Source organism: Lepisma saccharinum, chromosome 25 (assembly GCF_977018435.1).
Source record: "Lepisma saccharinum chromosome 25, izLepSacc3.1, whole genome shotgun sequence".
Classification (NCBI taxonomy): Eukaryota; Metazoa; Arthropoda; class Insecta; order Zygentoma; family Lepismatidae; genus Lepisma; species Lepisma saccharinum.
In genome coordinates this window covers 57,242,323-57,258,908 of record NC_139253.1, presented here as the reverse complement: position 1 = coordinate 57,258,908, position 16,586 = coordinate 57,242,323, and the positions used below count along the sequence as shown (strand labels likewise).

Genomic DNA, 16,586 nt, shown 5'->3' with positions numbered 1-16,586 from the left:
AAGTAAAATATACGAAATCAATCAATCAACCAATCAATCAATGAAACTTCTTTACGAGTCTATTGGCACATTCCTTAAAAATATTAGTGCTGGGTATCCACATGAAACCTCCCTGATTTCAAAATACTATAATTGTGAGGAAACTGTCCGATATAGAGCCTTGCAGCATCATGTAAAACATCTAAAAAAGAAGTGTTTATTTTTAATATAATAATTGCTTCAGGTCTGAAAATCAAATTCCTCAGGTAGTCGGGCTTTGGCTCGATTCGGTCAAGCATCGCAATAGCAAACTGTTGGCGCTGTGTTTGGTCTTGTAGAGCGTGAGCAATTTGTACTTTGTATGCATATACACGAAGACCTCTATGCAACACCTTGTGAACTGTTTAGCGGCGCGGGATGTTCAGCTCTCGTGACGCTCTGCGAAATGACTTTGTCGGACTTCTCTCGTGGGCCTCTTTGATTACCTCTGCAGTTTAATCAGATGTGCGTTATTTGCAGAACCTGACTGTCGGTTAACACTTGTCATACGAAGCCTTAATTGTCGTTATCAATATATTGATTTACTAAATCTCCACTTCAATAAAGGAGAAACTTTCCTCACCATCTCATAAATAAATTGCAGGAAATTTATGGCAGTCTGTTTAATTTAACCAAACTACAGAATAAACTTTATGTTTGGTATGCTTCCAATGAAGGATCACAGAAAACACGAATTGAGATTGTAAATTATCTACTGGACACGAATCTAGTGGGTTGTTTATATATAAATATATAAATTAGCAGTGTTGATCGCAACAATCCCTTCCACGACGTCATCTGTCGAGAGATCGTTTTCATTACTGAAGAGGATCCACGCATTCTGCCACTCTACTAAAACTCAGAACCGGAGGACGAATTTAATTATCTCCATCGAGAAAGAATTACTTTCTAAGCTGCGAGACGGGGATAAATCCAAATTTTATGAGGCGGTGATCAGCGCATATCTCTCTAAAGAAAGAAGAATAGAGCTGGAATTCAAGTAACTGTAAGTAATGAGCAGTTGATTTTTCAAAATTTACTTTTTGAAAGGATAAATTAAGGGTAAGGGGAAAAACCAGGAATGTGCATGTGCATTTTAGCGATTTTTCAATGAACGGGTCATTCTTGTGTTCAGGGTGTTTTTTGAAAGGGTGATGGGTGTTCCACCAACCCCTGTGGTTGCAAACTAGTGCTTTAAAAATTAATTGTATGGCGAAGTATTGAACATTAATTTTCTCGTTTAAACAGTCCTTGCTTCTCCTTACCCTTCAAATATATTTATATTTTAAATGAAGTATTTACTCAATTTAAAGTAATTTATGTAATTTAATGTTTTTCTAAATATTTCTAAATTTACACCAAAAATGTTCGGAAAAAAATTGTAATATTGGTTCACAGAAATGAGAGGGGGAGGGGTTAACATTCCCTCTTTGCCAACGCCTTAAGTTCAGGGTCAGGAGCCGCCACTGAATGCTGTATAAGTTTAACTTTTAAAATGTCTGGTTTCAGTATGATCATGTGAGCAAGTCAGTAACTGTGATGTAGTGGCGTATTTACGATTTATTTCGGGTATACTATTCTCCTTTTCCCATGCTGACTACATTTTTGTTGTTGTTGCCGTGTTCTCCACATCACATTGGGAATACTGAAATTTAAATAGAAAGTGAATTACTAACAGCAATTTTAAATTATAGGAAATTGTATGTTTAAAATCAGCAAATCGACGATATAGACTATTCAATAAATGTTTCTTTACAATCATGAAATCCATATACTTGAAGAAAACAGATATATTCTAGCGTATCTGGATCAGTTTAGCAACGTTCCAGAGAGTGTGTATATATAAGTCATACGTTCATAATTAGCAAATTGTTTTAGTATATATTTTGGATGAAAATTAAAGTTCAGTGGTTTTGATGGTATTTCACTCGATATTTGTGAGAATAATATATATTTAGGGACAGATAGCCTCGACACATAAGAAATTGTTAGTTATATTGAACGTGGACGTTGAAAAACTCAAGGTGCAGTTCATTTTTCCCAATTAAAGAATTATTCCAAAGGATTCTTTTGGTTATTAAAGAAAAATAAATTCAAAGCGATATTGCGTAATACACAACAGAATGTATTTTTATACAGCATCAGAATGCAATTCATTATTTGAGTTCAGCGAAATGTTATAGGTAAAATATATTTGAATAAATTAAAGAAGAGATTTTTGCACACATATCCTAAAGGGGGGACAAGATGGCGCACATTTTCAGTCAACGCAAAAAAGCTGTTTATTTATGTTTTTATTTATTTTCAATGTACTTTACATCATTTTTCAGTTCTTGAGGAACAATGATTGTTAACATTAAAGAAGAAGAAGAAAATATAGCAATGATAATAGTTTATGATCCAAATGAAGATGATACAGTAGAGAATAAAAACATGTTCTATGATTCACTACAGAAAATCATAGATGAAAGAAAGGAAGAAGTACTGATAGTAGGACATCTAAATGGAAGAGTAGGAAACAATACGGAAGAATGGAGACAGGTAATAGGACAACGTGGAGAAAAGACATTAAATGATAATAGTACATGAATCTTAGAATTATGTGTAACAAAGTGGTAAATACTAAATTCCCACATAAATAAATCCATAAATACACTAGGGAAGAACCAACAAGAAGGGAAAAATCTATAATTGACTATTTCATAGTAGAGAGAAATACGATGAGAAAGATAAGAGATGCCAGAGTCAAAAGAGGGGCGCAAATTGGGAGCGACCATAAACTATTAATAATGGAAAGAGTAGTACAAAGAAGTAGAGTGCTAAAAACTAAAGGGAAAAGAAGACAGGAAAAACAAAACAAAATAAGAATAAAGGCATACAAATTAAAACATACAAAAGTTAAAGAAAAATATCAGCAACATCAGAGAAACATGAAAAGGAAGAAAGGGGTGTAGATAAGTTGTGGGATGAATTTAAGAAGATTTTGCTACAGTCTGCGGAGGAAAGCTGCGGGACTAAATACACTGGAAACAAAGTGAAAAGAACGGCATGGTGGACAGATGAGCTGAAAGAAGAAGTCACGCACAAGAAAATACTGTGGAAAAAGTACCTATCAGTTAATGATTTAGAAAGCTTCGAAGAGTATAGGAGGCAAAGGGATATAGTTAAAAAGAAAGTGTTAGAGGCTAAAAAGAACTCGTGGAGAAAATTTGGGGAAAGTATGGAAGAGAACAGCCGAGAAAATCAAAAACTATTCTACAAAGTTTTAAAGACCATGAGAAAAGATAAAGAAAGCCCATTAAAATACATAAAAGGAAAAGATGGTAAACTAAGAACAAAACCAGAAGAAATCATGCAAAGATGGAAGGAATACTTCAAAGAATTGCTGAAGGATGAAACACAAACTAACAGGACGGAGGTTCAAACAGGAAACGAAAGAACAGAAGATACAGAAATGTAGGATAAAGAAGAGGATATAAACGATATCAAAGTAGAAGAATTAAAAGCAGCACTAAAGAAAATGAAGTTAGGAAAGGCTAGTGGACATGATGGTTTAACACCAGAAATGCTTAAATACCTGGGAAATGCTGGAGAGCAACTGTTTTTGAACCTACTGAATGCTATATGGGGAAAGAAAACTGTACCGAAGGAATGGGAGATATCAGTAATAACCCCAATCTTCAAGAAAGGGGATAATAGAGAATGCAGAAACCATCGGGGAATCTCATTGCTCAGTGTGCCAGGGAAGACATATTCAAGAATCCTGGAAAATAGACTCCGAAAATATGTCGAAGAGCAATTAGAAGAAAGTCAAGCAGGCTTTAGACCAGCAAGAAGTGTACAAGACCATATTTTCACCCTCAAACAAATAACGGACAAGACAATAGAATACAATAAAAAGGCACACGTATGTTTTGTAGATCTACAAAAGGCTTTTGACAGAGTTCCTTGGAATGAGATATGGAAATCTTTAGAGAAGAAAGGAGTGGATAAAAACCTAATAAAAGCAATCCAAAGTTGGTACAAAGGATGCAGATGCTACGTAAGGACGAGAAACCACCAGTCAGAGGAATTTGAAATAACAACAGGAGTTAAACAGGGAGATATACTATCACCATATCTATTTATAATCTTATTAGATGAAGTAATAAAGGAATGCCATATAAAAATGAAACAATTTCATGTAGGATACTGGAATATGAAATCATTTAAACTAACAGAGCTCATATACGTTGATGAAATTATACTAATAGCTAATACACAGGCTAGTTTACAATATAACCTAAATATTGTTAATGAAGAATTAAAGAAAAAGAATATGGAAATAAATACAGAGATAACAATGATAATTAGCAGATAAAAGACAAACCATAAGATAAAACTGAATAACAAACCTTCAGAACAAGTGACAAATTTCAAGTATCTTGGAGTAATTATAAACAGTCAAGGAAAAGAAGAGGAAGAAATAAGAGATAGAATCATGAGGACAGGAAAGTTATATGAAATGATAAACCGAGGATTTATAGGCAAACAAGAAATATCTACCCAAACAAAATTCACTGTATATAAAACAATTTATATACCAACACTTACATATAGCAATGAAAATTGGACAATGACTGGAAAACACCTGCAAAGTGTACAAACAATGGAAATGAGGCACCTTCGAAGAATAAGTGGGAAAACCAGGAAAGATCGGATAAGGAATCAAACCATTCGACAATCTTTAAATGCTCAGCCACTACAAGAAACAGGTGAACGTAATCAACTCAGATGGTTCGGTCATTTGAGTAGAATGAGTGAGACGAGACTGCCAAAGCAGATAAGGGAAGCACGTCCAGAAGGAAGAAGAGACCAAGAAAGACATGGAATATGAGTGTCAAAGTGATTTTGGAGAAACGAAGCATAAGATGGAAAGAGGCACAGGAAAAGGCTTTGGACAGAAACGTCTGGAGAGCTCTCTGTAACCTCTCGACACCGGCAGGTAGAAGAGAACGCGACTCAGTAAAAACCAACGGATTCTTTTGGTTATTAAAGAAAAATAAATTCAAAGCGATATTGCGTAATACACAACATAATGTATTTTTATACAGCATCAGAATGCAATTCATTATTTGAGTTCAGCGAAATGTTATTGGTAAAATATATTTGAATAAATTAAAGAAGAGATTTTTTGCACACATATCCTAAAGGGGGGACAAGATGGCGCATATTTTCAGTCAACGCAAAAAAGCTGTTTATTTATGTTTTTAATTATTTTCAATGTACTTTATATCATTTTTCAGTTCTGGAGGAACAATAAAAATCTACGATGTCTAAGTTCTCTATCACCATGTAGCGACAATATGCGCGAAATAAAATAGTAGCATTTAGCCATCTGTCCCACCTGGATGGGACAGATGGCGCAGTGGGAATGCGATCTGAATATAACAGTTTTGTGCCTCACATCTTCTTCCGTAGTTCCATTTTTTTCACTCTTCCACACGCAGAGCAGTTATTCATCTTCTCGTTAATCATACGCTGTGCAGCTTTCTGATGTCTTCCTCCGTGGAAGATGCGCGTTCCGTTGATCTCTGGTGCGTTCTTGGCATATCTGGAAAAAAGTGGATAGAGTAAAGGCTGAGGTAATGAAACGAGTAGAACATTTGGTTTATGAGTTATGAAACAATAGTATCAGACTCCGTAGTAGATTACGGATATTCTAAACTTTCATGTAAATATAAAAGACGCCGCCATCTGTTCCACTCAACATTGCGTCATCTTACCCCACAACGTCGAGATAAATGTTTTCAAAGAACCTCACCAGATGGCAACACTGACCTCAATATACAAAACAAGTATACAAGTGAAATAGACAAGCTTCCCGAAATTGCGTTTGAAAATTTCTCAATTGCGTTCTATGTGAGATCTATGATGCTTACAAAATAGTGGTAATAAATTTATTTCACCTACCAGCTATGTCCTGATAACGTCAAAGAATTGTATTTTTTCTCCTATCTGATTAATCATTCGTTCGTCCTGTTGTCTCTTCTTCAAAACTGTGGAAAAGTGGCGCCAACGGCCTGCTCCTTGTATGCGAGACACGTGACGCGCCATCTGTCCGCCCCTTTACCCTAAACTAAAACGGTTTCTGTAAAGCTAGTAATTTACTAGTAATGTTCGTAAAATACGTATCGAGTAATTACCTGTCCAATTTGCGATCAAGTGATAATTCTGCACTAAAATGATAAGCAAAATTGGAACATTGCATGAAAATCATTACTGAATGGCGCATGCAACAGTATTTTAAACGTTTTCTGCTATCACATTTCATTACCATAATTGAATGCAACATGAAAGGACAGATATTAGCAGTGCATATAAGCCTAATGCATATCCTTATTTCCAGTTTTATTTATCCAAAAATCTAATTTGGTTATATTTGTTTAGCATATTTTACTCCCAAGTTTATATGGAACCTCTAACATTTTTGCGACAACACGGTGCCATTCAAGCCTCTTTTTTCAGTAATCGAGTCAGTATTTTTCCATAACCTCAAAGATCAATTTTCATTTTCCAGGTGATAAATTGACCTTATTTTTTCTAATTTTTTACTGCGATCCCACGAAACATATTTCACCTTTGGTTAACCAGTTTTCTTCTCTCTTTCAGGAAATTACGACTTTTCAGTATTCTCAGTGGAGCAAATGTGGAGAGCTATGTTTAACTCCTTCGACTGTTTGTTGTTCGACCAAACGACCCAAGTTGGAGGATGTGTATTTGTTTTCGACTGTGCAAACATTGGGCTTTCTCACCTCAGACAAATGACGTTCAAATTCGTCAAAGTATTCTCTAGTGTGTTTCAGGTAAGATGATTCCCCTATTTGGAATTTCCCTTATTGTATATGCATGAATATTTGGTTTCTTTTATTGTATCGTCCTTGTCTTTCATTCACCTACAATCTCATATACGTAAAGGAGTGAAGTTGATGAATTGCTTGATTAAAAAAATAAAAAGTTCATATTTTAAAGAAGATGTATGTAGTGTAGATGTTGTTGTGACCATTAAGGGAATATATTGTCCATTACAATAGTAATTTTGTTGTAAGAAGTGATAATATTTTTCATTGTCTCTCTAATTCCGAACTTAGGCCTGTAGTTAGTTTTGGTTTGCAGGTGGGGTGATGATATCATGAGGAAATAGGGGGAGAGGGTTCACAAACTTCAAAGGTCACTATTCGTAATGTTTCGCCGAAAGGGTCTATGTACAAGGCCATTCATCTGGCCTGCTTGAGCCTGCCTCTCATCGCGACGATGCGAAAGTTCCACTAAGATCAGAGTTGCTAACTGCCTTAACAATATAACATAATCTGAGTTTAGAGACATATTTTTTTTTAAAAAAAAAAAAAAGAAAGGAAGAAATTTAAACGTTAATAAAACACATGCAGACAACCAAATTCGACAGTTTGAGAAGGTGATAGAAGAAAAAGAATATCAGAGGATTCTTTGTGTCGGTGAAAGAGGCATTCTCCCTCCCTTCCTCTTCTTCTCCGGGGATCTTGTTATTACGAGGAAGGTGATTGTTGACCTGTGTTGATTAAGGTTTTTGTTTATTCAACGGAAGCTGAGGTGATAACCGGAAAGATTATTGGAGGAAGGAAAGTAATACGCAGAGCAGAGAAATTTTCATAACGTGCATAAGGTTATGAAGAAAGAAGCTGACAGTGGTCTTGCGTTGAATGTTAACCAAGTACAAAAGTGTGTTTCCTCGGCTAGTGGCGTATCAGTAAGTTCTTTCAAATGCATCGTATAAGAAAATATTCGCAACATAGTAGCTGGGAAGGGATTTGTAGAGCCTGTGAAAACACGCAGAAGAGAGCCATTTTAAAATGCGTGGACGAATTTCACTAGTGTGTTACTCCTAGAATAATTAACGAATTTCACGATCATAAAGTAAAGCGTCCTAGTTGTAACGGTATAGTTTGTGCTTTTAAGCTGATTCTCAGCAACATACACAATATACATTACCATACATTTTTGAATCCTTCTCCCGACGTTCAAAACTTGCAGTACCTGAAGTTCTGTGGATGCTAGTTTAGACAATAGCACGTACTTCTTCAAATTATAGCTTAACGCCCATTTCCTTTTAGATATATATAGGTTTATTCATATTATATTTACAGAAGTTAATTCTTGGCCGTTATTCACAAAATTATATTCCGGTGTACCCTGTCCCCCCTTCCCGAAGAGAGAGTGTAGACTCGCGTAGCCACTGGCTCCACGAGTATAAAAAAATATAACCCTCAGTACCAAAAAAGGTGGCTGAAGGTATGTGTGTTGTGTACCCGGTTTCCCACAAGAAATAAACTATTGGAATAATGTGAAAAGAGCAAGTGTGTGTATTAAAAGAAAGAAAGAAAGTTAAAGTATCCGCCTATTCATATTATCAAGAAAAGTCTTCGTTTCGCCCCATAGAGAAGAGACGCCTCTTTACCTCGCCGTATTGCACCAAAACATCTGAGGCCGACTGCTCCCTTCCCTTCCTTTTTTGGCCCCTCTAATGACCTAAACCGTTACTGGAAACTTACCGCTCCCCAACGGCCAAGAACTCAAACGTACAGGAATACATAGACATACACAATTTATAACATAAAAATGATCCAGTAATGATCGCATCATTACATAGTCCCTCCTTGTTCGCAGCTTCTGTTCACTGAACAGTTCACCCGAAATTCACAGTCAATGTTCACATGAAGCTTTCGGAAGTCCCACACTTAACATATATCACTTGGTCCGACGCACAGCACATCACTTCACATACCTGGATGTCGTTCCTTCGTTGCTGAAGATCAGAACAGCTTCCTGCGGGCACTCACTGCAGTCTCTCCGTACTTCTGAAGCACTCCTATTTCTGCCCAAGGGATAGACTTTCCTGGGGTCAGGGGCAGGGATGGCTCGTCTTCGAACTCTGTGTCGGTGTCAAGAACCAAGGTATCTTCCTGGGATTCGTCGACTTCCCTCTTCGTTTTCTGTTTAGACGTTGCGGCGCCCTGGTCCACTACCTGGTTCGAGTCCCGCCAAATCGTAGGACCCGCAGATGGAGATGGCGTGTCTATACTACTAGCGCAGCTTCTCTCAGGCATGCCTTCCTGTACCCAGAGAAAATGTTGTAAGGTGAGGTCCCATTGAAGAATTTCCTCTCTGGAATGTCCCAAGCGTGCCGGATTCGACTCCCTGTACTTCCGCTGATCTTCTTCCTCTTGTCTGGACGGTCGATTCTTTCGCCCTTCGGTAACCTGGCAAGTTAACACCAACCCAATTCCGGTGTATCTTTCCGGGGCGCAGGACGTCGAAACTGTACGTTTCTTGACAGGCAAATTCGGAATCTTAAACATTTTATTGTATCTACGCGGTAAGGAGACGAGTACAAACTTATGTATTTGCGCGGCGAAAGGTTAAAGACTACCGTTTGTCCGGTGTTGTACAAGATCGCGGCTGGTACCTCTGCGGGGTGGTCTTCCATCTTGCCTCTTTGGATTTCACCACGTGGCCCCCGTCGTCGTAGCTCGACCTGACACGCTCCCCGCTAAGACTGAGCTCTCTCGTCACAGAACTGGGACCTTGACGAAAAGAGAGTTTAAAATATGCACTAAATGTTTGCGTTACTTCCGCGGCAAAGGTGATTGCGGAACGAAACGTTTGCACGAGTAGTGTGTGGGGTATCAGAGAGAGAAAAGAAATGAAAGACAGAAAATAAAGAAATGAAAGGTAGATAAATCCGTATATACAATATTTACAAAAATCCCCTTTTGAAATTAGATCAGAATCTGTTTCTCAGCTTGTAACGCATCTGGGGTACATCTTCATTCTCGTCTTCTGGAGAAGATACGTGCCCTCCCTTTGCTGCATTTTGCCCGGCTACTTTCATCGCAAAGTCAGGCGGCGAAGAATGAGGTTTTAACTGATCACTGTTGGCTCTCAATATTCTTCCGTTCTCGTTGTGTGTTAGTTTGAAAGAATTTGCCGAGGTTTGCTCCACAATTGCGTGTGGTCCAGAGAACTTCCCCGAGAATTTACAGGTTACTTAGCAGGCCTTAACAGAGAGAGGATTTTCCTTAAGCCAACTTTTCTCCCGCACCTTAAACGTGCACTTGCGGCGTTTCTTATCATATACTTTCTTCTGTGTATTATGCATGCGCTCTTGATTGCTGCAAGCTATCTTGTTGGCCTCTTCTATCCTGAATTTCGTTTCCTCCACGAATTCCAAGATGTCCTCCTGCCTGATTTCAGGTCCTAGAGGCAAAGCGTCCCTGGCCTTCTCGAAAGGACCCCTCACAGAACGTCCAAAATGCAAATATGCTGGTCGTGTTGCAAACTTGTGAATTCAATGTAAACTGCACGTGCGGTAACGATGAGGCCTACTCGTTGTGCGACGAAATTAGTGTGGAAAGAGCACGTTTAGTTGCCTTTACGTAGCATTCTGCGACATTTCCCTGCGGGCGATATGGAGAAATTCTGATCTGCTTGGAATCAAACATCTTCATCATCTGTTTCCACATTCTGGAATTGAAAATGCTTTGATTATCAGTGGAGATTCTCGGGTAGAATCCATGGATCGAGAATATATCCAGTAATTGTTCTAGCACAGATTTCGCAGTCACAATGCGAAGAGGGCGCAAGATAGTAAATCTGCTAAAGCTATCAACGCATACTAGAACGTATTGGAAATTTCCCTTTTTCGAACGAACGACTGGTCCCAGAATGTCACAGTATAAGTTCTTGCCAACTTCTGTTTCCTTATAACTTGCCATGAAGCCTTGCTTCTTAGTCGTGTCGCCTTTAAATACACAGAATGGTTGGCACGACTTACAGTATTGAATAACGTCTTTTGTTAGGCCTAGCCACGTGTATTGTTCTCTGAACTTTGCTAAAATTTTCAATCTTACAGGGTGAGAAGCGAATGCACTATCATGCTAAGACATAAGAATTTGCGCACGTAGAGAAAGATGTGCCCATATTTTACCAGTTCCTTTCTCTTTGTACTTTTCTGCAGGCAAATTTCTCCTAAGGATTCCATCATCGTCGAAATACGAAGATTTGGCCAGTGTCTTTAACTTTTCCTTGTGCTTCTTCGTTCCTTCCACCTCCTCGTTTCTAACAGTCTTCACTAAGTCTGCAAGAAATGTATCTTTCATTTGCTCTGAAATGATTGAAGTAGTGTCCAGAAGCCTGCTCGGATCCAGCGGTTCGTGTTCTTCATTCCCCTCGGCCACGGAGAAAGGCAACAATGAAAAGCCCTGCATCTTTTCACTTTTAGAGAGACGAACCTTGGGTAGTGATCCATCGAAGCAAATTTTCTCGTCGTTTCTTCTTTATTTGCTTCGCGCTTTGTATAGTGCACAAAGCACTGAGGTCAGCAACTGGTTTCTGTACAATATCTGACGAATCGATCACAACTCCGTCTTCCATCTCGAATTTTACGTAACCTTCATCATTTTCATCTTCCAGGGGGAATGTTTCCTGCGCTGCGGGCAACCTGTAGTACTCAGACGGATGAGTGTTGCATACTTCATTTCTCGATAGAAAGTCTACCAGATTTAGCTCTCCTTTCACGTATTTGATGAGCAGAGGGTAGCGCGAGAGACGAGCGGTCCACCTTGACATCTTTGCGATCTTGTTTTCAGTACTGAATATCGTGGTCAGCGCACTGTGGTCAGTAAAAGCTTCCACTGCCGGAGCGTGGCAGATGTACTTGTCGAAAGTCTCGACTGCAAGGAGCAAAGCGAGGAAATCTTTGTGCATTGTGCTGTAGTTTTTCTGGGCCTGTGAGAACTTTTTACTTCCAAAGGATACAATATGCAGTTTCCCTCCTTGGTCCCTCTGTCCTAGTAAGAAACGGGCGCAGTTATCGCTCGCGTCGCTGTAGATAACGAACGGCTCGTTCAGTACGGGAATGTACAGAAAAACGTTATTCTTTACAGCTTCCTTCAGTTTGGTCAGGCACTCTTCGTGAACATCCGTCCACCGAAAACGAACTCCCTTGCGTAACATGTCAGTGAGAGGACTCGTCAACTCTGACATGTGGCTAATGTGACCTTTCAGAAATCCGAAGAATCATAAAACGCTCTGGAGTTGCTTCACATTCTTCGGAGAACTTATCTGGTCCAAATACTCAATCTTGGATGGGTGGCACATCACTTGCTTGTGAGAAATTCTGAAATTCAGGTAATCAACTTCTGAAGTGAAAAGTTGAGACTTCGATGGTGAAACAGTTAAGTTGGCCTTGTGCATTCTCTCCAAAACCTCTTTCAGCGCGAGCAACAATTCTAACTCCGTTTCTCCATAGACCAAAATGACATATTAAAATGCAATGCATGAGACACCCTGCAGCTCTCCAAGGACAATATTCACCAGTTTCGCCAGTGTGTTAGGAATCATGCTCAATCCATAGAAACATCTCAAATAGCGAAACATTCCTCGTGAAGTGTTAAAAGCCGTGTATTGGCGTGAATTTTCTTCCAATAAAAGCTGGCCAAAAGAGTTTAGCAAATCTAATTGACAGAAATATCTAGCCTTGCCTAATTTACTCAAATATTCAAACATATCCGGGACTTCATTCCTAGATTTCTTTGTTACTGCGTTTGTCTCTCAAGGATCCAGGATCACCTTGCATTTATCCCCTTTCTTGATTAACAACGGTGAATTAATGTAATTAGATTTGCAGGGCTCAATGAAACCCCCAGCTAACAGCTCATCGATACAGTTATCCATTATTTCCTGCTTTATTGGAGTCAAAATACGAAGCTTAGAATAGAATGGTGTCCTATCGGTTAGTTCTATTTTGTGCTGTAAGATGTGTGTAACGTCAGGTTTTTCAGAAAAGACGCTACTGTATATGTTTAAAATATCTGCTAAATTCTTTTTTTACTTCTGGTGAGCATTCTGCACGCTCAATCAATTCTGCTATTTCGGGACGTGTTTGGCAATATCCCATCGTCGCGGTTGTTGCATCAGATGTTTCAATTTTTCCTATGGTCGCGGTTACCGTCGCGGTTGCACCAGCTTCAGCCTCCACAGTCGACGTTACCCCCTGCAGAATCGGAAGACTCATCCCCGCTTCCCTCTTCTCCGCAGAAAACAAATAGATGACGTCCATGTCTGCAAAGCTTTAGCCTCCCTCTTTCAAGTGCAGAGATAATCCGGCTTGCCTTATGAACCCACGACCTGCAATGAATCCCTTGAAACAATCGCGCAAAAGGACGAATTTATGCCTAAGTTTCACCCCATTCAAGTGCACAGTAAGATACATTTCCCCACATGATTGTACAGAGCCTACTGCCAAAGAAATATTAATACGTTTATTGTTAATCTTATTTCCTTGTTTTTCCAGTTGTTTTGCGATCTCAAAATTTACAGTACTCACAGAGTCCCCTGTGTGTACGAATAGGAAGAAGTCATTTCCATTGATTTTAAAGGAGACTAACGGCTCTTTGTCGCCAGAAGTGAAATTCCTGCAGTTGCGTATCTTCCTACTCCCCCTTTGTTTTTCTTCCACGCAGCGCCTGCTACGATGGCGGTGTCACCCTGTTTGGGCCTAACGAGTTTTTTGGAGCAGTATACATGGCGGCTTTGTGGTCAAGACCGTTACACTGAAAACAACGGACCCCCCTTCTCTTCGTAGGTTCTTCTGCTCTCGACGGGGTCCCAACATTCCCGGAAAAGCATAGAGGGTTGACCAGTCCAGGATTTATGGTTTTCATTGATACTTCTGTCCTCACGCTGCCGAAGAGTTTCGTTGCCCCTGCGGCTGCTAATTACTTCGTGCCACTCCCTGAAGTCGACGCGGCGGACACTAAGAGTAAATTGCTGTCTCTTAGTTCTGGACAATAGTACAGGGCTTCTAAATACAGTCTCTTTTGAATGTCCATAGAATGGGTTTCCAAATCTTTGATTGTTACGAAGGTTCTGTTGTACAAGTGTGCTCTGAATTTAGGATGGGAAAATTTCAAAACCTGCGGAATGATCTCGTCTTCTGTCCCACGTTTTTCCCTCATTGCAAAAAGCTTCCTGGTGTGTCGAATAAATGCAAGGAGAGACTGGTCTGGTGACTAGTAATTGTTCTGAATGATCCTTGCTATTTCCGAATCATAATCGACACTAACGTATTCCTCAAGAAAAGCCTTCTCGAATTCCCTAAAAGTGCCGAAAGGTCTCGAAAATCTGAACCAATCTGCCGCGACTTCCTTCAACGAAAGCGGCAAGATTGTATTTAAGATAAAAGTATCCCCAATTTCCATGATTTCCTGATAATTGCGTAATTCTTACAAATAATCGTGTGGACTTACATCGCCGACGTTTCCCTTAAATATCGGAATGTTAATGTTGCTTTTTTCCAAGATTTTGTTCATTTTCTCCTCGCCCGTCCTTGCCGAAGTTCCTTGCGTAAGGTTTAGAGAAAGTATCTCAAGTTCCCCAACAATATCTTTCTCAGGCCTTCCTTCCAAGTTCGCATTGCCTAGCAACTTGCCAATGAGCTCCCTGTCTATTTGAATTGCCATTTTGTCTTCTGTTACTTTCTTTCCACTTCGCAATAACATATGCCTTCAGTACTTCTCACAAAAAGAATATCCCGACTCTGAGCCCCCAGTATGTAACGGTATAGTTTGTGCTTTTAAGCTGATTCTCAATAACATACACAATATACATTACCATACATTTTTGAATCCTTCTCCCGACGTTCAAAACTTGCAGTACCTGAAGTTCTGTGGATGCTAGTTTAGGCAATAGCACGTACTTCTTCAAATTATAGCTTAACGCCCATTTCCTTTTAGATATATATAGGTTTATTCATATTATATTTACAGAAGTTAATTCTTGGCCGTTATTCACAAAATTACATTCCGGTGTACCCTGCCCCCCTTCCCGAAGAGAGAGTGTAGACTCGCGTACTCAGTACCAAAAAAGGTGGCTGAAGGTATGTTTGTTGTGTACCCGGTTTCCCACATGAAATAAACTATTGGAATAATGTGAAAAGAGCAAGTGTGTGTATTAAAAGAAAGAAAGAAAGTTAAAGTATCCGCCTATTCATATTATCAAAAAAAGTCTTCGTTTCGCCCCATAGAGAAGAGACGCCTCTTTACCTCGCCGTATTGCACCAAAACATCTGAGGCCGACTGCTCCCTTCCCTTCCTTTTTTGGCCCCTCTAATGACCTAAACCGTTACTGGAAACTTACCGCTCCCCAACGGCCAAGAACTCAAACGTACAGGAATACATAGACATACACAATTTATAACATAAAAATGATCCAGTAATGATCGCATCATTACATAGTTTAGATTCGTTAGTAATATTTGGTAGTGATTGCTGCTACAACTGTTTCAAGCATTGCCATTAGCTGTTAGTTTTTTGGGTTAGCTATTGTTTCTGTGGTTGTTTGGTTAACCTAGAAGGGTTTGGTTCTCTTAAAAGAAGAAGACAACAAAAAATGGTTGCAGTAGAAATACCGACCTTCTTTTAATGAAACAACAGCATATAGCCTGTGCCACTTTCATGTCTAGTATAATTGTAACTTCAGCGAATTGCAACACTGTTCTTTTGAGTCACGTGACGTGTTTCGCAGACGACAAACCTTTGCAGCTTGGAGCATGCTAGAGCTCAGGGTAAACCGAATGTGCTGTAAGTGTATACTGAACTCAACACAGTTTTCAGCAACCCAGCCTCTCCCTTTCCCTATCTCACTTTATGTTTATCTCGATGCTTATCATGTTGTGAGCGTGTTTGCATTTGAAGAGTTCAGGAGATATGTCCAATTATTTCGACGTTATGCATTCGATGGCTTCAAATATCTTCGTCAGTGTAGTCATGTATGATGTAACTGTGGAGACGAAAATATTCGACATGTCTTTATAAATGTTAAACTTTTTAAATGGTCTGCAAGAGAGAAGTAACGAGTCCCCAGAGTTTGAATTTGCTCTACTTTGAAAACAAAAAATGTGATATATAAGTCTCTCCCTGGATTCTTAATTTGATTTCTTTCTATTTCTATGTAGCTATTGTTATAAAATGGAATAACAGTACTCCGGTTTATCTGTACCATTCGATGTGAGGTATTACATAAACAGATAATTAAATAAATTATAACATACTGGAAATAGTTGATGTTGGTATAGTTTCAAATGTAAAACCTCCTCCTCCTCCTTTCGGATTACAGTCGTTGTAGTATAGCCTTCTCCTATTCAACAACGCCAGCCCATTCTTGTCTATCTTGCGCATTTTTCTCCATCTCCTTATCTCTCAGCGTTCTGATGTCTCTCTCCACATCATCTATCCATCGTATCCTAGATCGCCCTCATCTTCTTCTGCCTTCAGATTTTATGGAGAATACTATATTTTCTACTTTGTCATCATTCATTTTAATAGGATGTCCTGCCCAGCTCAATCCCCTTGCCTTGATTTCAGCTATAAGATTTATAAAATTCCTTCATGATTATAAAGTATTCTCCATCCTTCAACATCATATTTTGGTCAGTGTATTTTTCGTAGTATTTTCCTTTCTAAAGTGATCTTCATTAATGACAATATCTCCGT

General features: G+C 39.1%; 1 protein-coding gene across 1 annotated transcript in view; it reads left to right on the top strand.

The window, feature by feature from the left end:
- LOC145978825 (clavesin-1-like) overlaps nt 1-16,586 on the top strand; it is a 170,052-nt gene that overhangs the window by 87,161 nt on the left and 66,305 nt on the right. Inside the window, exon 5 of the mRNA XM_083111695.1 lies at nt 6,670-6,863. Within this exon, the coding sequence (XP_082967821.1) occupies nt 6,670-6,863 (194 nt within the window). The remainder of the gene's footprint in view (nt 1-6,669; nt 6,864-16,586) is intronic.